At 31.1% G+C, this 23,801-nt stretch overlaps 2 protein-coding genes across 4 annotated transcripts in view; both read left to right on the top strand.

Moving 5' to 3' along the window:
• Positions 1 to 23,801, top strand: part of LOC144840178 (homologous-pairing protein 2 homolog) — an 84,135-nt gene that overhangs the window by 13,512 nt on the left and 46,822 nt on the right. Inside the window, exons 1-2 of one of the 3 annotated variants that reach the window (XM_078695910.1) lie at positions 5,503 to 5,644; positions 5,838 to 5,932. In XM_078695910.1, coding sequence (XP_078552036.1) covers positions 5,614 to 5,644; positions 5,838 to 5,932 — 126 coding nt within the window. In that variant the 5' untranslated portion in view covers positions 5,503 to 5,613. Of the gene's footprint in view, positions 1 to 5,502; positions 5,645 to 5,837; positions 5,933 to 23,801 lie in introns of those variants that run through there. The other 2 variants (XM_078695908.1, XM_078695909.1) reach the window with 2 other exon arrangements.
• LOC144840157 (uncharacterized) lies at positions 12,077 to 14,597 on the top strand. The gene has a single exon (XM_078695866.1). It carries the CDS (start codon positions 12,219 to 12,221, stop codon positions 14,106 to 14,108), a length of 1,890 nt encoding a protein of 629 aa, XP_078551992.1. The 5' UTR covers positions 12,077 to 12,218; the 3' UTR covers positions 14,109 to 14,597.

Genomic DNA, 23,801 nt, shown 5'->3' with positions numbered 1-23,801 from the left:
AATGATGTTCATTTTAACAAGGAGAATGTTTTTTTTCTCTCTCTTTTGTGGTGTAATCTACCACATTTATTCGTTCATCATAATTATTACAAATACATATTAACATATTACTCTCTTTTTTTTCCATTATTTTCTTGAATTTAAGATACTCAAAGGTATAGTAAACAAAAAGTAACAATGCATATAATAATGTTTACAATACAGTTATATACATTGGTATATCTAAAATGACTACATAAAATATCTCATCAGGAGGTGGGAACACTGAATGAATAAAAAGTATCTTACATATGGTAAATATATGAAAATAATATATAAATATATGAATGTACATAAAAAAAATAGCACCATTTGTATTGCATCTTTTTTTTCTTAGTTTTGAGTTAAACATAAGCTGAATATATTCAAAATAATGCAATATAATTATGCTACATTGTAATGTATGGTAAAATATATATAATAAAACACATTTAAATCAAACCTGCGCCAGTCATATCAACTACATTAGATTTAAAGACCACCCATGGATTTTGACAAAACAGTTTTTTTAAATCATTATATATTTTTATTTTATAATAGAATAGGTAGCAATTGTATATAATCGTTTTTTTTGTACAAATTCCACTGCCAAGAATGAGCTCTTTAAAAGAGCTTTTACTACCATCAATATTTTTAAAATGTTAATATCTATATTTCACATAATTTCTTGTTACCTGGAAATTAAAAAAACATATGTTTTTCATTGTCTAAGTCATCACAATGATTGCATTTGCTAGTACTCTTAATATTCTATACATAATCGTCTATTGGTAGGAATAGTTTGAATTTATAATTAAATTGTGCATATTTTTTGTTTTTTTTATTTAATACTTTTTGTTTCCAAACTTCTGACCCTTTTATTGTATTTTTAAAAACATTCTCCCATTTACGTATACATTGAGGAGGAATAAAAATGCTGTTGAAAAGGTATAAATATGCATCTTTTGTAGTCGTTTTTAAAATTGTATCGATTATGTCACATTTTGTAACCATATTATTTACCTGTTTATTGTTTTTCTTAATTACATTTATTCACATTTTTAGAATTGCCTCAACAAGTGTAGTGTATTCACTAATCCAATTTCTTTTTATACCCAAAACAAGGAGAATGTTAAGAAACTTGTTTTCTTGCAGTCCTTAAACTATTCGCATAGTATAATTTCATTTAAGCAGTTATAACTTAATACAGTATATGATGTCACAACTACTAATGACGCCATAGGTACGTCATGGGAATTTAATTATGCTAATTAGAATGTTTAATATCACATATCTACTCATAATGCACTAAATCCAACTGTTAAGGAGATATGAGGCTTCAAAATAGCAAATGGCGGCCATTTTGAATTTATGCTAATTAACCCAATTTAGTAAACTTTGAATATGTATTTTTTTGGTTCAATAACAAATATTGTCTTGAACTATTACATACATTAAACCAACGAGTTAACAATGCAAATATAGCGCGCACGAGCAGCAAAATAGTAATACTCCAAAGCGTTAATGACGACCCTAACAGACGTATCGTGAACATACAAGTATTGAAACAACACAATATATTCATGATATATTAACTTGATCAAAATTGGTTGAATCTAGCACTAAATTTGATTTTTTTTTTTTTTACATTTGTGGGCAAAAAATTCTCTCATTTTTTTTACATTTGTGGGCATTATCACATTTGTGGGCGATGATCGTTTTCACATTTATGGGCGCTGTTTTCACATTTGTAGTTGTTTTCACATTTGTGGGCGTTTTCACATTTGTGGGTTCAACATGGCCAATTGAAAAAGATTTTCTGTAAAATTTGTACAATGAAATAGGTTTGGTTGAAACATGCACAGATAAAGTTATTTTTGATATCTGTATCTTGTTGCCATAGTAACGGCCATTTTTTAAATTACAGCATTTTCTTGTAATTTTTCCTTTTATTTCACTGTCAAATAAGGTAAACGTTGATTTCAATAACTCTTACACAGATTGTTGAAATTTAATTTAATTTTTAATACAAGATGATGAAAGCCACAAAATGTTGGTCGGGCATGAGAATGGACCATACCATTTATTTTCAATAATAGGTGTGTTTTTACTCGGGGTACCCGAGTCTAGGACTTACTCTTTTTCTCCTCCTCCATCTGGACACTATTGAGTAAAAAGTGCGATTTTTAAAGTACTACTCCTCCCTTATTAGTTGTAGTATTGAGCTGGGATTTGGCATGAATATACTACAGGGACATGTCCTCAAATCTATAGATTTTAAATTTCAAACCGGATGCAGCCATATGACGTCTCGAAGATGGTACCGTATAGCCGTATTTGGTAGGTTATTGATGTGTATGTGACGTCACATCCCGTCTTATGACGTCATTACAACTTCATTTGCTGTACCCCGAGTATCGCACATTCTTGCTTTTTTGTTAATTAATTTGAGACACCTTCCCTACAATTTGTGACGTTTTGTAAAAATAATACATATATATTACTTTAAAAACTTTAAACCATGTCATTCCTTATCTTAAATGTACGTTTTATGGTAAATTATGATAAAAAGTGAGAAACAATGCACTACCTAAGTAGCTCGCGGCGATCGACCTCTCGTGGACGGTCTTAGCCTAGCCTAGCTAGGCTTAGTTTTGTAGGCCTAGCTGGTAAACATCGGTAACGTACGAACATCGTACGCTAGCTATATAACTAGCCTGAAGTTGTATAGTTGCTGCATTAATTGTCTTTCTATTTTTGCCAGACTCCGTTGATACAAATTGGGGAAAACCCGGTATTTTCGCTGAAAAGTTAGGAGTCTTCCATTTGTTTTGGCCTCACGATCGATCGAAAAGTGGGCGAATTACAGGTGAAAAACAAAAATATCAATCCGCGCGCAATGCATTTTGGGATTTATAGCGGGCCGCTATAATTATTAGAATCAACTTATTTTTCACATTTTTAACCGTTTAAAGACGAAAAAAGTTATCGCAATAGGACCATATAGTATTATTTTTACTAAAAAATGTAGGGAAGGGGGCTTTAATTAAGAAGCTACAATGTGTGACACACACCACAGCGTTATGTAGTTATATGCGGCTTCTTGGCGTAGTGGTTATCACGTTTGCTTAACACGCAGAAGGTACCTGGTTCGAGCCCGGGCGAAACCTTTTTTTAAAAACTTTATGGTAAAAAGTAATGTATATGCAATATGATAATTATACACAGTATATCTTATTTTTATTATTTTTTTAAATACTTATTTTGTGTAATCGGTAATTATCACTTTTACACATGTTTATTTTGCTTTGTGCTTATTACCATATTTATTTGTAATTTAAATGGATTAAAAAACTTTCTGTAGTGTAACCCACATTTTTAGTGTAAGTGGTTTCGTAGTGTAGTGGTTGTCAAGTCTGCTTAACACGCAGAAGGTCCCGTTTCGAGCCCTGGCGAAACCTATTTTTCTTTAACTTTATGGTGAAATATACTGTATACGTAGTATGATATAGAGTATATCTCGTTTTATTACTCGGGGTACCTGAGTCTAGGACTCTCTCATCTTTTCCTCTTCTTCTTCCATCCGGACACTATTGAGCAAAAAGTGCGATTTATAAAGTACTACTCCTCCCTTATTCGTTGTAGTATTGAGCTCGGATTTAGCATGAATATACTACAGGGACATGTCCTCAAAGCTATAGAGCCGGATTTTTTAATTTCAAACCGGATGCAGCCATATCACGTCTCGAAGATGGTACCGTATAGCAGTATTTGGTAGCGCGGTTATTGATGTGTATGTGACGTTACATCTGGTCTTATGACGTCATTACAGCTTCTTTCGCTGTATTGCACATTTGTGCTTGTTACTTGTGGTAAAAAATCAAATTTTGGCCAAAGTTTTGGAGCTTCACTTCACTTCATTTCACGTCTATGGTAACACTTGAATTGTGTTGTTCTTGATTATATATATTCTATTAGTCCGGCAGCCAAGGGTTTAACCTTGCAATATTTTCTATGGATTTTGATTCTCGATACCATGCGAATGAAACATTTTTGCATAAACAAAATGGCTGCTATTTTCATAAAACATGCTATATCTCTGGAAATACTGGACGTAGTGAGCGAATTTTGGTGTCAGATTCTTCACAATGTATATGTTTATATTAGCTCTAACAAAATTTTTTTTTGTAAAATTGACTGGAAACCCCATTTTAAGCAATTTTGACCGTTGACCTCTTTTCGCTATCTAAGTAACGGCAGGTCGGAGAGAATTAAAACTAGGAGCAAATTGTTCTCAAAATATACATTTATATTTAGTTTAACAGATAATATTGCTTGAAAATGACCGGAAGTGTGGTTATAATTGACCTTTGACATAATTAGTTTATTCTATATTATAATAACGTAAATTAAAAAATATTTGTCGTAGGGAGGCATTTTTTTGTTGATTATGCCATTTTATTATCGTATAATAGTTATCCACTTTGACCAAAACTTGGATCGTAAAAAAATTATTTTCCTGAAAAAACTAATTTAAAGCAAAAAATAGTAAAATTGACTGCCAGCCAATGGATTTTTGGTTGAATTTAACCATTTATTTTTGTCATTTCAGTTTTTTTTCTACGCAATTGATTAACTTGATTAAAACTACAAAATAACCTATTCAAAGTCTGATGTAATTAATCTTCATTTTTCATGTTTTTGGGGGACAATACATCTTTAAAAAAACATAACCTTATGTCCTTATGAGATGTCATTAATTATCTAACTAGATTTAATTCATCACTATGACGAATTATAGGTTATATGCATTGATTTAAATAATAAGATAACTGATTTTTAAAAAAATATAGCGATTTTGTCATGATCTTTAATCAGGCCTATTTTTAATATATGATAGGATCTTGGTAGCGCAAATACAATAGCCGGTATCATCACTGCACATCGAGCCACTTGAATAAAAACAACCCGATCAAAGATCCGTATATGTCATGACATCTTTAAACATTTAAAAAAAATGATGCACTGTCCAAGTATATACTTTTAACTTTAATATATGGACATTTTAGATAAGAATGTTAATGTTTGATTGTCGAAATTAATTTTGTGTATATTTAATATGCAATTAATGATGACTTTTAATCAACTGTTTTCTCTTAATTTCATAATAAAATTCCCATGTATGAAATTCCTGAAAACACCCCTAAGAAAAATAATGGTATCTCCTAAATTCAATACAGTAATTGATTTACGTAAATTTTTTTTTACATTAGAGCAAGATTGGTACAAATAAATTTCACAAAAACAATTCACAAATTCTTTTTCGTTTTTCATAGATGCAATATCTAAATAAGGGAAAATTCACATTTTTTTTTGTTCTTTGTTTTTTCATTTAATAAAAAGTATGGTTATTTTTTTTTTGTACATACACAGTATTTTTTATTGTCAGGTATAATGATGTGAGCAGACGGTTGCTAGTGTGTCTCTTCATGCGTGAGAGGGCGATATTTTGATTACTTTTAGATTAACACAGGTGTTGCCATTTGCCACTGTAATACAAGCAACCTGTGTCATTCCTGGCCCCTGGGTAGTCAGATGCTAATAGAAAATTATCTGGACATGACAGGTTGGTTTTAGCTTATGGAAAAGGGGTATAGGTCAGACTAGGGTTGGTTCAGTTTATGGTATTAAATCTGTTATTGTTTGCTGCACCTGAACCTAACCCTAATAAAGATAGTCTGATCTATGTTAAAAAGTGTGCAATTATTTTAATTTTTTTTTCTTTATTTAAATTTGGTATTGTTTCTTTTCTTTTTTAGCTGCCAATGCAATTTTAGAATATTTGAATAAACAAAACAGACCATACAGTGGAACTGATATATTTAGCAATTTACACCAGAAGTATGGGAAAACTGTAAGTATTTTAGAGTTTAAATGTTAAAGTTTTAGTAGAAAAAAAATTTGCATAAAAAAAACAATACTAAAATACTGTAATTATTTTTTTATTTAAAAAAAAAAGAGACAGTTACTATTTTCCTAAAGTAAAGATAAACAAAAATCACACTAGATAGATACTTTAACATACTGTAAATGTATTGATTAAGTGTACAACTTATAAATCAACACTATCAATATCAATATAATTTGACCACAGAAACCTATTAACATTGTCAAGTACTACCAAATTCTTTTCAATTGCCAATTTACTGTTATTTCCTTTCGAACAAATATTTATATTATGCTTTATTGAGTGCATAATGTGTTTTGCATTCAAATGGAACTCAGCAAAACTACTACAGTATAGATAAAAACTACTGCAACTTTTGCCACGTGTAGTCTACGTGTGGCGGTTGCGTCGCATAGCATTCGTAGTGCATAGACTACGCGCAGCATTCGTAGCCTACACGTAGCATTCGTAGCCTACCCTTGTGATCAAATGTGTGTGGGAATTCCCCAAACTCAACTGTGTGTACACGTACATCGTCGACGGCTAAGTAGCAGGCTACGAAAAGTTCGAATAAATAGAAATGATACGATTGTTTCGCCAATACAATAATATCATCATCATTAAACATACTTGAAATTCAAATTTTTCTAAAGAAAATAGCAATTAAAAACTGCTCAAAGCTTAGGCTAGACTCGAAAAGTCTTATTAACTAGACCTACTACTGACTGTACATTCACCATTGCCGGCCAGTAGTGTACAAAATTCATTGATGATGGACCGTTATGACTACCTTCCATTATTAGTAATAGTATTAGTAGGCCTAAAATTACAAGTTAATTTTTTATAAGTAATTAATAAAGTATGTCAGTATTTTTCATTTAAACAAAAAATATCCAGGTTTGAAACTGTCGTAACTGTACATCAAACTCCATTATTAGCTATGCAGCAGAGGATTGGTGGAGGGTCAAGTTACAGGTCGTAAGAGAATAGGATCGGAGGACACATAACATGTGCTTGCCTGATCTTGTTGTTTTGTTTTTTAGTCATGCGCGATAATAAATTAGATAGTATTTAAATAAATGTTATTTTAGTTATAAATAAAAATAAATTATAATTAACATTTTAGGGTAAGGAAATATGCAAGACTTTATTTAAAAGTTCAACTTCACTAAATTTAAGGTTAAACAAAACATAGCAAGTACAGTTCAGAGAGAGTATCCATCCGCGGATCATAAACACGTGGATATAAACACACTGGATTTCTGTTCTATTATTTTGACATTTACAGTATTTTAAACAGTCCATATTATCCCACAGTACTATAAATAAGCGTAATATTTCATTTAAACGCAATTTTAAAATGAAATATCGTTCATTTATAGCCTAGTAAACAAATATAGTTCAGACAGTAGAGTAGTACTGCGCGATACACACATGGGTAAACAGCAGCTACACGGCGAAAACTGTCGTATCGAGGAAATATCCTTCTGTCACCTAGGCTATACCACATTATTTCACATTTTCATGCCATGTATTTAACGCTTGTACACAGTATGGATTATCATACAGTACTACTACTAACTAGGCCTATAAGTACTAGCTAGGCGTACCACTTATTTAAAAATTAAACTGTCGGTAGGTAACCGTACTTTTTGGCTAGCTAGCTAGGCCTAGGCCATTTCACACGACCGCCGTCCTTAACGTACGTTCGTCCTTAACGTACGTTGGCAGATACTGTAGATGTACACTTGTTCTTCTTTCATAGAAATAAATGTCCCATTTTAACACAACACACAGTAATTAATACTAATATTAATACATTTATTATTACTTCACAGTAACTCACATTTGAAATTTGATGAAAACTAGTATTCTAATTCCGGGTGTGGTGCATGTAGCACAGTACACAATAATCTGAACATTGGGATTTCCCATCCTAGCTATCGATTCGTAGACTACGTGTAGCATGTTAGCTTGCGTAGATTACGCCGCGTGAAACCTACGAAGTTGCCACGCGTACGAAACATGGTCTACGCGTCCAAATGTTGCAGTATTTATTATCTGTACTGTATGCTAGTTTTTTTCATAATGATTTACATCAGTGTTTTGTAAACGTGTTATTTTGTTACTTCCCGGAAATATCCATGTTATAAAAACTATTGTAGTATTTTATTATTAAAGAAAAAATAATCTTTGTTGCTTTTATTATTTTATGCTCTGCAATCATTCCACTCTGCCAATTGGCAGTTCAATTTTCATACATTTTCCAACTTAAACAAATATATTATTTTATGTCAGTTCACCATGGAAGAATTCTTAACAAGATGGATCACATATTAATTATTCATTTATAAAAAACAAAATTGAGCTATTGTATTTCATGTAGTCCTATAACAAAAAAATAGATTTTAATTTAGCATAGTACATTGAACTCTGAAACTGGAATCTAAGCTCTTTTTATTGTGACAAATTGATTTTCACATTAGTAGAATTGTGCACATTTAACATCAAAACCTTTTTACATTTAACGGCGTGATGTTTGCAATTTTTACAGATTTGCCCATTTGAAGGTAAATGTTTGCACAAATGTGGTTAGCACATTTGAAGGTAAAATGTTTGCACAAATGTGATTAGCACAATTGAAGGTAAAATATTTGCACAAATATTGTTTTGCTATTCTTGGGTGTGCCTCACTTGTTTCAACGGTCAATTTGATTGTAGTTGAACCAGTTCAATTTTGATGCTTGATGATTCAATCTAACTGTCTCCGTTTCATAAAAAAAAGCGTAATGTTGCCAGTCTGCTTTACATAGTTAATTAGCGTGTACGTTCAAAGCACAAGTAAGTTATTGAACTTGACTTATTATTCGCTTTTAATTTAATTGGTTATGAAAAAACTTTCAAATAAAGCAAATATACTTAGTACAAAATGGATGTTGCTGAGAATTCTAGGTGGTGTTTTGCTGGAAGTCCTTAAAATAAGTTTTAGGATGGATGGAAAGGTGGTTGTTCACCAGCACAATTACACCCATGACTTTGGCTTTAATTTGGTTTATTCAAATATCAATTCAAAGTCTACTTCTTTCCATAATAATGCATATAACCTTATTGATTTTGTCAGAATCTATTTTGTTTATTCTTTCCTTAGCACTATTTTGTCCGTCAATTATCTTGAGATCAATTTCATCTATCATCATCAATCATATCTTCATAAGCATGTATCATAGTTAAACCAAATTTGGTACGCGCGCTTAAAATTTTCAAAATTCATTTTCGGTGTAATTAGAGTACGTTTCAGGCAATTTTATGTGTTAAACATTAATACGCACTCTTTTTGCCCGATTTCTGTTTTACAACCTTTCTTTAGTAATTTCATCATATTTTATTCACTTTTCAACTCGAAATTGCGTTATACGAGCACGTCAAAAGTGACAGGCTACACACATAAGTTAACAAAATGGTGAAAATATGCTAAATTTTTAAATTAATATACATCTTCAGAATGCTCGGGAACCCCTATTTTGCATTTAATTTTCTTAAAGTGTGTGTATCATATGTATGATTTATTAAACAAGTCCTAACATTAATCTTTTTGTAAATATGAATATTTAACTTCATTTATGAATTTAAATCGGTACATTTTATAGCTAAGGGTGAATTATTCTTTAATGCTCATATATTAAAGTTGGAAGTATATACTTAAAGATGTCATTATAGTAAACAATGGAGGAATCTTTCTTAATCTTTTAATCAGGTGTGTATAGCTCGGTGGTAGTGATCCCGTCTATAGCAAATAAACACAATACCATTTTTTTATGTCCGTATTGCTTGAAATGTATAAATTATACGCCTGATTTATAATGAAATCAAGAGAAACTTATGTCTTTATTAATATTATGTAACAAGGGTGGTACAGTATATGACATATACGCGTTTGGTTGTTTTTTATTCAAGTGGCTCGATGTGCAGTGATACCGTATACTGTATTTGCGCTACAAAGATCATATATTTCATATATTATAAATAATTAAAGATCATGACAAAATCAATATATCTTTATTTAAATCAATGCATATAACCTACTGTATAATTCATCATAGTGACAAATTAAATCTAGTTGATAATTAGTTATTATTATTATGTATTTTTAAAAATCACATTGCCTACAGTATACCATCAATATTAAGGTAATTTCATGGTCTACTTTAATAAATTTCATCTATTCAATAAGGCTGAGTCAATTATTTATTGAAACTAGGGCTTTCTCAAAATGTGGATTTCAGAATGATTTAGGACTAAAGATAATCTGGTTTTAGGAGAGAATAATACTACTCTTTCTTGAATTCCTGATCTTTCGTTTAAATATAAAATTTGTAATAGTAATGAAAGGGAAAGAGAAATAAATTTTTATTTGATTGATTGACACCTAACCTAAATCTTTAAATGTGCTAATTAGCTAACAGTCATACAGTAGTTCTTACTTTTACGCTTAATGTTGATTTTATTGCTCACTGTAAAGGTTCACACAGACAATTAAATGCTACCTATTTTGAAAGAAAAAAGGCTGAGAGAGTAGGCCTACAGTTAGTGAAAACCATCAACAGGAAATTAATTGATTCTAATGACAGCTGTTTCAGGGTTTTTAAATTCTATTGAAATGCAATTAACCATTTCAATTGACAAGACAAAATATTTCTTGTTTATATGAAAATGACATTGATTAACATTCAACAAAGGTACTTCTTCATTTATATATATTTTGTTATGTTTCTTATAAACCCAACTTTTTATTTTAAAAATCTAAAACTGACATGTTTTATTACTGTTGTCTTAACATTTTAGATATGATGCACTTTATTGTCAAACTGTAACTGTGTTGCCTATTTGGTAAAACCAAGTGTATATATTCAATAAAAAAAAGGGACAAAAAAAAAAACTAGTGAAGATTTGATTTGTTATTATTGCCTACTGGAATTTTATACTTTAATGAATGTTTATGCTCAATACAGGGGTTAATATTATGGGATATTATTAAAGTTTTTTACACACTCTTTAGGTGGTGGTATTGGATCGGGTATGGTATGTATTCAATAATAGTAATAATCATTGCTTCCATCTTGAATCAATGTTGAAGGCAATGTGGGAAGCTAGGCTATTCGAAAAAGGTGAAGGTGACAGAACACACTACAAGTGGACATGGTTTTTAATTAAACTAGACTAATAATATTGAATGTCATGTGATACAAAATTAACCAATTGTATACATTCAAGTGTCTTTAAATACAAATTTAAAAAATATTTAGTTGAAAGGGTAAAATCTTATAATGACTTCAAGATTGACTGTTCCATTTAATAAACTTGGCAGAGCAGAGATAATATTCTTCTATTAATACAAAACAATTAATTATTTCTTTTTTGCACACCATTGTACTAAATTTTATTCAGTATCAACACAAACCATGTTGACCGCAATAGAAATAGTGGGAAAATAAAATATAAAACTCATATTTTCAATTGAAAACACAGGATGTTTATTGAATTGAGCTAATTTTCAAAACAAATTATACTTTATAATCATTTGTTTTGATTTTATCTGAATTAATAACATTAGATGGGTCATGGACTCCCACACTCCCCACATCATCATTTGGGTCTGCACATCTTCTATTCTATCAAAAATAATGTTCATTGTGACAATCTTAATATTCCTATTGTCTGTAGCTTAAATAAAGTCACTGAGTAGATGAATTGTACACAGATTGATTGTCCTTGTAACTTTTAATGAATTACAAAAAAACATAGTTTTTGTTATCTTGTTTTGACATCATAGTAAATTTTAAACATCAAAGTGTCCAGTATACACACATATTTCTGTGTGCATTCCCGCCCCCACAGGATGAACCAATCAGCTGATGTACCATGACTAAGACACAGTCTTGCCATCAACTCTAAGAGTTTCCTTCCGATACACTATGCTATAACTAAAGTGATTTTCAGTAACTGACAAGTAGAGCGTTGTTGCATGTGTATCTCTTAAAAGTGTGCGTTATTGCAACATTGTATCATTTCGTTTCTCTGCTTATTGAAGACTATCAAATCCAGTGTCTTACTACCAACTGTGAAATTATATCATTGTAATTTTGACCATTCGCTGTTTTGGAACTTCATTACACTTTACAGTATTTGAATTTATCCAGGATTTAATATGTTTGATTAGCCAACTCTTAGTTGGATTCTTAGAAGTATTGAAAATATGTATGTACTAATACAACTTTTGATAGTAACGTTTGTATATGTAAGTCACGGTGCTGTTACATGGCGTGTAGAACCAAAAGACATTATTGCTTTCACTGGTGAAACAGTTACAATGTCCTGCATTGCATCTGGAACAAACTCATCCAGATCAGAGCGTCAGTTCCAATGGTATAAATTGTATGATCCACGTCGTTTGAGTAAGAACCATATTCTGTTGTCTAGTACACCAACAGACAGAATATCTGTAGAAATCGATAAGCCAAGAAAGCGATATTCTTTAATGATTAGAAATGTAACTGAGGAAGATACTGGACAGTTTCAGTGCATTTTGAAAGATGGTAATGTACCTGAAATTCATTCAGACGTTATAGTGTTAAACGTCATTGAACCTCCTATTGAAGGATATACCCCTTGCAAACATTACAATGGTTCTAAAATGCTGTTGACGCCCTCTGGACAAGCGACTATTCGCTGCGAAAGTATGCTCGATGATTTTAAGCCAAATCCATCGGCTACTCGTTCTGCTCACAGTAGCTGGCCAGATGTTGACCGTACTCTAAGTGTACTTAATCTACAGAATGGTACCGTTCTGCTTAAAGAAACTGAACAATCTAATAAAAATTCTGTTCAATTCTGTTCAACAAATAGTGCTGCTTTGTCTGCTCCAGAGTCGTGTACCCTTTTACCAGATCTGCCTAAATTACCAGTTCTAATATTGCCATCAAATAAAGCTATCGACTATGGTGATGACCTATCTTTTCAATGTATTATGGTTCAATCTTGGGAAATTATTGAGTACCGTTGGTATATTGAGGGAGCTCTGCAACCGTCTAGTATGTTCCTTGCTAATAACAGTCAAAGCTTGAGCATGAAAAATATCAAAGGAGCTATAGGAGAATATAAAGTAATATGCCAAGTAACCGATAGATGGCACTTAAGTATAAATGCTACAGCTATCATAATGATGAAAAATGCACCCACTGTCACGACAATTGAACCCATAAGGGTAGCAAAACCGTCAACATCTGTAGCTTCAACTACTACATTTGTTTCATCATCGCCAATTGCATCAAAATCACAACCAAACAATGTAGTTGAATCTGCAACGTCTATGGATATGCAACATATTAGTATTTTGGTTGGTCCAATGATGGCTTGTATTATCCTTTTTGTTTTTTCCATAGTTGTTTTATGGTATCATTCAAAATTAAAGAAAGAGCGGCAAAATCTTAAAAACCAATCAAAAGACCAGAAATCAGAAGATATAGCTAACCAGGCAATTCAGCTGCGAGGTCGCCGCTATTCAGACTCTGTGATTAATCGACAAAGTGTGCTATACGAAACAGACTATGAAAATGTGGAATCGGTTTCCAGACACCGAAGCCTTTACATTGATCAACCATCTAAAAATTTCATGCGAGGTAGTCATACCATGATGCCTCCAGTTCACGCAAACTTAAAAGTAAAAATTGAAGTGCCAAATCTGACTGCTGCTTTAAGCCAAAGTGATCCAAATTTACATGCCTTTGAAGTAATCCAAAATCAAGATACTGTTTCTTCTACTATTACAGATACTACATTTGTTAAAACTGAAACATTTATTGAAACAGAAAATGAAGCGATAATTGATATTAGTGAACTCGCTGAGGAAGATATTCCACCACCGCTTCCCGCACCTAGACGACCAAATTCTGAAATTGCTAATAGAATTTGTGACAATCAAAATAAGGATCATTATTATGTTAATTTAGGTCGACAGGCACGACTACAGCGTATTCCTCCGATACCACCTCCACGCTCTTGTAATGGTAATATACCTTATGGACTCCCATTTAGGAGATCAAACTCAGAAATTTTACATCCTGGAAAGATTACTTTACCTACTTAGTGTTCTATAAACAATAAGTAGTTAAATTAATTTTGTTAGTTCTTCGCCATTTACTACAGATACAGTCCCATCGAAAGCGGTTGAGTTCGCTGTAGGAGTCCCTCGGGTCTAGCATGTGTGATGTATGTGTTATTGTTTGTTTTGTAAAATCCGGAATAAATTGAATTGAAGCATGTAAATGTTATTTTTAATATAAAATTTGTATTTAATAAGGCAAAAAAGAAATAAGAAATAATGAAAGTAAACCAAAAAATTGCACAATGCACTTGAGATTTTACCATTTTGCTTTATGTATTGTTTGAAGGTTTGCATGGTGAAATCAAATGTTGATATATGTTTGCAGTACACCACGTATATTAGTTGTTGTGTTTCTCAACGTTTCGATCGATATGCTTTGATCGTTCTCAGAAGTGAGAATGCAGAAAGTCTAGGAAACTTATTGGAAAAGGGTGGGACTGGTGTGAAAGCCAGAAACAAAGGCAAGTTCACACAGTGGGGGCGGGGGGTGCAGGAGGGGATTGAAACTAGCTATAGCAGAGCATTGTTTCTCATGAACAATAGTGAATGGAAACTGGCTATAGAAGAGCAGTGTTTCTGATAGGTATGAAAAGCAAGGTGAGACAAGCTAAAAACAATAGCAATGTCTCCTGGACTTTCTGCATTCTCAATCCTGAGGATGATCAAAGCATATTGATTGAAACGTCGAGAACCTCAACAGTTCTTTTCAGAACCTCAACAGTTCTTTTCAGAACCTCAACAGTTCTTTTCAGAACCTCAACAGTTCTTTTCAGAACCTCAACAGTTCTTTTCAGAACCTCAACAGTTCTTTTCAGAACTAATATACGTGGTGTACCGAAAACTTTATATTAAAGATGTATTGTCCCTTTGACTAATTCCAAAAAAATATTAAAAAAAAGATTGCGAAAAAAGGTGTGTCATTTTGAAGTATCATAATAGTTATTAACTTTCACAAAAAATTAGTCGAAAAAAAAAAATTTAACTGAAATACAGATGTGTTTTTGTTCAAAAAATAACTTTGACTTCCAGTTAAAGTTTTCGATCAAAACATATCCCATAATGAAACGCGCTTTCATAATGCATACTCGTGGTTTGAAATCATTGTTTACTTTTGCTCGCGACGATTTTCCAGAGGAAATGTAATTAAACTAATTTACCTGTTAATTACGTAAACTTTTTGTTTTTGGCTCGAATTTTCGACTTAAAGTGAATAACTTTAATATTACTTTGATATGACCAATTTAAATTAGAATATTTTGACCTTCATTTTTTGTGTTTCAAGGGACAATACATCTTTAACATTTTGCTTTAATTTGAAAAATGTCACTATGCAATACATTTAATTAATATCTATTGTACAGTATGTATTTTAGTATTTACTTCACCAAATCCTTAATTAGTCTTTTATAAGAATCCTAAAGCAATTACTTTTAATTTATTTAATTACCATTTCTTTGATTGCAATTTGAAATGCAATAGTTAGAATAGAATATTATGAAATACAAATTACTATGCAAGATGATTATAATATAAAATAAAACATGCAATGCTGATCATTTTTGTAGATTGTTAGTTTTGGGGGTTTTCACTGAACAAAATAGACCATGATCAATTAAACAACATTTTGGACATTGGAATTATCAAATTTATAATTGAAACAGAGGTGTAAGAGAGTTAATCAAACATAGATGTCTGATCGGCTTAAATCCGTGCCTGTGAATGCTAATGTCAATATATTGTGAACAATGCAATGTTTTTTCCACTATTATTTACAAATAATACAATTATTTATATGAGATATTTGTATGAGATTAAATAGTATGTATACAGTATCCCAATTAGTTATTGAACTTTTCAAATCCTTTTTGAATTATAGATGCAATTTGAGAGGGTTTCTAGTATAGTTGGATTTACTTGTTAATATTTCAATTGTAGGTAATTTAAGGCAGATGTTTAAAGATTATGACTCAAGCAGTGATGTCATTGTTGTCTCTTATTATGGCTTTACTGTGAATAAATTACTGTACAATTATTTAAAAAAAAACAATGAAGGCTAGCAAAAAATGGATGGTCATTTGAGATATGGATTTGTAATACTTTAAAAAAAAATAAATGTATTAGTTCAAGTTTTTCAATTTAATGCATGTAAAAATAAATACTATGTGTACCTTAATATTGTGTTTATATTTTCGTCTTTAAACAGTTTAAAATGTGAAAAATAAGCCGATTCTAATAATGTATGTGGCCCCCTATAAACACCAGAATGCATTGCACATGGATTGATATTTATAGAAAGTGTCTTTATTTCTTTTTTTTTTCTATTATACAGTATCTTTAAATATTAATAGATAAAACTAGAATTTAATTCGTCACTTTGACGAATTATAGGTGATCATTTTTATTATTTTAATGATATTTAATTTTTTTAAACATGCACGTACGTTAAATATGACCGCAAAATATTGATTTATGCAATCCTATTACCTGATGCATATGCTTATGGTGTTGATTGGTGCCTAATATGTGTCAAAGAATATACTCTATACGGTACTGTGTACTGTATTCTATATACAGTGTAACATAGGTGAAATTATGGGAACCACATCATGTTCTAATTTTTTGGTATGATGACGTTGTCAAAATAAACTTGAAGAACACATTTTCGAAAGATAATGAATTGAGCAAACAATTATAATATTTGGAAGAAAATTTGGCACGTAGAAGCGCACTGCGCACTCTTTAAAATTTGTATAAATTTGACGAAAGAGAGAAAAAGACTACTTTTTAACTTCAACTGGTCATTTCATAACGTCAAAACATCCGATAGGCTTAATTGTTATATGAATTCATATCTACATTTCATCAGCTTTCATAATAAATTAAAATCATCAAGGTCACCTTTATTTCTGAAGAGCTGCAAGATATTAAAAAATATGGTGTAGGTGAAATTACACGACCTACGTTATTCAAGTTTTTACGCGTGATGAAGTCATCATAATGAAAATGTTGACAACTCATGAGAAAGATAATTAATTGAGCAATCATATACTAAAATTTGAGCGAAAATCGGGCACAAAATAACCGAGATGCGCTCTGTTGAATGTGATAATCTATGACGAAAGAGAAAAAAACCTAATTTTTAAATTGGAGTGGCCATTTGGTGACGTCACAACATTTTGTACGTCAAATGTGTACATGAATTCATATCTACAACTCAATGGCTTCCAGAATAATTTTTAAAAAATGGGGGTCATCGTGCATTCTGAAGAATTATTTTCATTTTAAAAATGCCTTATTTTTCATCATTTTCAGCACTTTTATGCAATTAATGTGCGCATTTTGTCATTTTTAACATGCTCGTATAGCACTATTTTAAGTCGGAACAGACTCAAATTCGGTGAATGTACGAAGGATGGTGAGTAGAATGCGATTTCCAAAAATTATTTTTACACTTTTTAAGAATCGTGCGCGCAAAAACGCATTTTTGCGCAGTCATTTTTTGAAACGCCTATTTTATTTTTATATTTATTCTAAATGATCACCTAATTAAACTATATTTGTTATTAGAAGTATATCTTTTTTTTAATACTGTATCGAGAAAGATAATTAACAACCAATAAAACTATAGATAAAATATATTGATATAAAGTTTGCGGTACACCACATGTACAGAACATGTATATAGTTCTGAAAAGAACTGGTGAGTTTCTCTACGTTTCGATCAATATACTTTGATCGTTCTGTCTTGATTGCAAACTTTATATCAACATATTGAGTCTATTTCGTGCCTAGCTTACCTGGATAAACCAACAATAGCCTTTCTCCTCGAAGAGCGAGATATAACTCGAAAAGAAGAAGTTTTCATTGAATCCCCCTCTCCACAAATGGTATAGTTCATGAACTATGCCCTCAAGTGGGAGCCTGCCCGCAAACCACCATCATCATTTCTTTTCGAGAAAGAATATAATGTCTTCGGAGACACGAAAGCTAAGATCCCCTAAGACCTAAGATCACGATGACCCAAGACCTAAGATTACAAATTCTAAGATATACGACAGCTTAAAAACAATAATTGTTTATCTATACACAATTTTAAACATAGTAGGTTTCACTTATTAATGCTTTTTACCATAAATTTAATTAAATACTTATCACAAACAGAAAAAAAACTCACAATATTTTCTCCCGTTGAGTAAATATGACAATTTGTTTGTTGATATATATTTAATCTATTGTGTTGGTTTCAGTGGGTGTTTCCCTTTCGCACCTGCATTTCTATTTTGACTCTAAACTAACTTTATCCTGAATACCACACCTTGGAATTAGGCCTCATAAGTACTTTTATGAAAGAGATCCACATAAAAAGTAACAAATAAATACTTATTTATTATTAATATTATTTATAAATAAAAATTGGTAATTTTACAGACGTTTTTCTTGCACACTTTCGCATACTCAACTTTCAATATTTTCGTTTCTATGGAGCGCCAAAAGAGCAACAATAATAGAGGGCTAAAAACTCGATGGAATGCGTCTACATTTAATGCATTTATTGGTGAAATGCATGTTTAATTTGTTCAATATATTTGTCAATAAAAATACTGTAATATGTTACTGCTGATACTTTTCTATTTTCAAAGAATATTAATTGATCTTAAAATCAGCATCACTACTTACCCTAGGCCTAGTCATAAGGACAAAACCGTGTAAAGTATCAACAGTAACATTTTATTTGTATTGAAAGTGACAAAATATATTGAATTAAACATGATTTCCCCAAAAAATGAGTTAAATAGAGGGATTCCACATAGTTTTTAGCACTCGATTAATGTTGCTCTTTTGGCAAAATCATAAATTTATTTAAAGAATTTATTGTTATTTTATTGATTCTTCTTAATCTAATTCTTAGGTGTGGTATTCAGGATAAAGTTGGTTAACAAATTTAGAGTTAAAATACAAGGCAGGTGCGAAAGAGAACTATTGGTAATCTTAGGTTTTGGATCTTAGGTTTTGTGGTCTTAGGGGGTCTTAGCTTTCGTGATCTTAGGTTTCGTGACACCCATTGATTTCGCCATGCAAACCCTCAAACAATAAAAGAAAAATATACATATATACTGTATGCTTATATATTGCATTCATATGTCTAATTTCATTTTAAATTCAACCAATCAAACTTCATTTTTATCTTGTTGTTTAAATGACAATAAATACTATCTTATATCGTAAGTGTGAGTACAAATTATTCCAACTAACTACAATATACACTACAGTATACTGTAGGTCTACTTGGAAAATGTAGTTGGTGTGTAGATTCATTCATGCCAAACTTGTTCTATTGTGGTTTCACAGATTATAGCAGTAGTATACTCATCTGTCTTATGGTTAGTGTTGAAGATCTTGGGCTCAATTGCTGTCTTGTTCCTAGAATAGACTGTTGTTATAAACCATTGCACTTCCTATGGCTCATAAAAGGATGCTTCAATTTATTTTATAAAGGCAGTACATTTTTAAATGATCAAACAGGTGTATGTTTGGAAAAGAAGATCTATAATTAATACTTATTGGATTGGAGTAATTAAACAATTTAAAATTAATTTTTTATGAATATGCAAAAATATTTTGTTACTAGGAAATTGAAGGTGTATGGCAACAAGATTAAAAGCTCCCGGAAACTGTCTGTAAATTGACCAAATATTCTATTGGGCAGACCGCCTGTTTTAGTCACAAAATCATTTGAATTCCATGATTCATAGGTTATGTAGGTAAACTTCATAATTCTTTTCAGACCTTTAAAAAGCTGTTGTGTAAGAATTATTTTATGCTATATACCCCAGGTTCGTAGCAAGGATTTTTACTAGGATTTTTACATTTTACCACTATACATATTTATAGCCTCATTCTTCAGTTGTGATATAGTGTACAAACTACAATCGTCCAAGTTTCCGTTTTTTTAATGGCAATCATTTGCCGAAAATGTAACCTTTTTAATACCAGAGATCCATAAGATATTATTGATAAATATTTGTGGAGTAAATTATTTTAAAAAATGTACATGAAACTACTGTAGTAAATGGAAAAAAACAAACAAACAAATAAATCAGAATAATTTCAATAATTATGAATTGATAAATTGTTGTAATATGTATTTTAATATTTTTTATATTATAAAAGAAATTGTGATCTTATAAATTAGTGTATAATATTTAAAGATGATATGAAAGGGTTCTAAAAAGTTTCATTTTATTCTTTAACATGTAGTATATACTGTTACATACTGCCGGCTGTAATAGTACATTTCGGAGATGACAAGAAGGCATAGAAAACAGCCCTTGTGACGTCACAAGCGGAAACATTTGTACAGAGGTGATAGGAATTTTGTGGTTAATCGTCCACTGAGCCAAAACTATTTCGATATTTACTTTTCCGCTTCGCAGTTTCATTTGTACATGATTAATACATCATCCTACTTTTTTTTAAATCGTTTTTTAAATTCGTTTTTCCAGCTCATTTTTATCGAAATATTTAGCCACAAGCCTATACAAGCTATGTACTTGAACCGATAATGCACAATCGCTAGATACGGTTTTTTTTGTTTGTAGAAGCCATTTAATTTTCTTATTGCACAATAGCTTCAACAGGCATAAATATAGAACAAGGGGCTGGACCTACTTTTCTTTACAACTGTATAAATAATATAATGGATAGTGATATTAATCAGAAGATTGTGTTCTGTGAATTGGACATGGTCGCCTGCTGGGTGGCCAGCCTAGGCAAGTAGAGGAAGGAGCGAGTAAGCCTTGCCGAGTACTGGTAAACTCGTACCCAAACCAACCTGTACACATGCCAACTCGTACCCACTTTGGCTAACCCGTACCCAAACCAACCCGTACCCATGCCAACTCGTACCTAAATACTTGACTTACTCATACCCAAGTATTTGGCTTACTCATACCCATTTTCGGCTTACTCGTACCCATTATTTGGCCTACTCGTACCCAATTTGAATAATTACTTGTAATAATTTGAACGGCGCAAAACTAGTGGTATGCTTTTACCGTATGAATATTTTTATATTTAAATGTTTTTTTATTATTTTACAGGTCTCGGTGAAATGTGTGCCAATAATAATTCAATTCAATTTCAATTCAAAATTCTTTAATCATCAAAATCATAATCATAAAAATGACCATTGATTGTAAACTTCGTTTAATTAGGCATTATATTTATTTAAATGTAGTATTATATTTTACAAAGCCCTAGAGGGTACATGTTATTTAATACGTACATACGTGATATAACACGTACGTATTATTATTACGTACGTAATATTTATTTAATAACGTACGTGTTGATAGTACGTACTTAATAATAATACCAACTCGTACCCATGCCAACTCGTACCTAAATACTTGACTTACTCATACCCAAGTATTTGGCTTACTCATACGCAATATTATTATTGCATCTAGTAGGCCTAACTTTCACTTACCTAACTATTTAGTGATCGCTATTTATATAAATTCAATAACAAATGTAAGAGTTAAAAACTAGATTAACACGAGCTTACATGGTGCTACACACATGAAATCGTCGTGTGATGTTTATGTTTTCTTCCATTCATGTCAGTAGTCACGTCCGCAAAAGCGTAGAGAAGACGATTTGATTGGCCTGTATTGAAATTTATTTACCAATTGTATTGGTGCTGCCGTGGATACAACCGCGGGTGTTTCAAACTCTAAACTTGATGATCACATGTACGTGCGTATAAAATGTTCATAAAAAGCAAGATGGCGTATCATTTGATCGGCAATTTTATATACTAAAATTTCATTTATTTATTTTTTTTATTTACATTTGTTTACTAGATATTTGAATCTAATTTTTGCTGTGTTGTTTTTTATTGTTGGTTGGCTGTTTGTTGTTGTATCACCCAGCATTTATTATTATGTTTTTAACATTGTGTCTTTGAATGTTTCTCAATTTTCCCCTTGTTTTGTCCTGCTGTTTTGTATCCTGAATAAATAATTACAAAATATACATAAAAAAACATATTTAAACAATTTCAACATTATTGTTGTGTACAGATCAATATTTGATTTCAACCATATAACCAAACCAAACATTACCAAAATGATTATCTTCACCCTGTTTCTTCTTGGTAAAGGACTACAGCATACTTTAAATGTTAATACTATTTTTAACAACCAATCTTGGCAGAGGACCAGTATTAATTTAAAATAATGTGCTATTTCCAACAACAAAACTAAAATTAAGTATATTTCGTACCATGTGCCAGTTTTTTTTTAATTAATAATGTTTCTAGCCATAAACAGTAGTACATGTCAACTTTGCTGAAAACAAAAATTAGTAAATTAATTGTTAAAGAAATTAAATTTAACTATATCCTGCTTTTATAACCTTCTATTTATATAATTCAATTTCATATTTTATTTGAATAATTATTTTGTTTAATATTTGACATTATAATTCCTGGATGTAGTTATTATAAATTAACTTTCTAAAAAAGCATAAATGTTATTGGTACACTGGAAGAAGTAAGGTCAATTCCTCCATGACGTGGCATAATTGTTCAGAGAGGCAGATAGTGGTGTCAGCATTGCAATGCCTTAAATATTGTTTATGATTTAGTCATTGAGTTGATTAACAAATAAAGCACAAAATATTTAGCACTTAATATCTCGCACTTAATATCTCACAAATAGTGTTCTTGAGGGTTGAGAAAAAAACAAATGATAGAATAATTTACATTAAATGTAGACCTACGTAAGTTCTTTTTCAATGCTTGGCCGAGTACATGCGGTTTACTTTAATAGTCTTGTGAGACGAGCTGCTGATAGCGAATCTAGACATTATTTTTTAGTATACTATAGAACATTGCACACCTATTTTTTATTTCATTTTCTTCTTTGTATCATATGTATGATTTATTATGAAATTAAGAGAACAAAAGTTGATAAAGTCATCATTAATTGCATTTTAAATTTAAAAAAAATTTATTTCGACAATCAAAAAATTGACATTTTCTTAGGCCGAAATAACAAACTTAACATTAACTTTCTTCCTTAAAATGTTCATATATTAAAGTTAAAAGTATATAGTTTGACAGTGCATCATTTTTTGAAAAGATATCATCATAGTAAAAAATTATAATTCATTGCGGTATGTAATAATCTATCTGCACCAAAGTGGTTACTGCATAGTAAATACATGGAGGAATCTTTCTACAACTTTTAGTCAGTTGTGTATGGCTCAGTGGTTTGGGCTCGTGTCTATGGCATTCAAGGTACCGAGATCGAGTCTCACCTTGGGAAACGAAACAAGATTTTTTTTTATTATCCGTATTGTTTGTTTTATTTCTTAGTGTATAGATTATACACATAATTTATAATGAAATCTAGATAAAAAGTAACTTATGTCTTATTATTATGTAACAAATGTGGTTTATGACATTATACGCAGAGGGATCTTTGATCGGATTGTGATACCGGCTATTGTATTTGCGTTAGCAAGATCCTATCATATATTATAAACAATTAAAGATTCTGAGAAAATCAATCAATCAATATATCTTTTACAAATCAATTATCTTTATTTAAATCAATGCATATAACCTATAATTCGTCATAGTGACAAATTAAATCTAGTTCAGTTTAT

This window comes from Antedon bifida, chromosome 4, assembly GCF_963402885.1.
Source record: "Antedon bifida chromosome 4, ecAntBifi1.1, whole genome shotgun sequence".
NCBI lineage: Eukaryota > Metazoa > Echinodermata > Crinoidea > Comatulida > Antedonidae > Antedon > Antedon bifida.
Note: the sequence above shows the minus strand (reverse complement) of the source record. Positions and strands in the feature narration are given on the sequence as shown.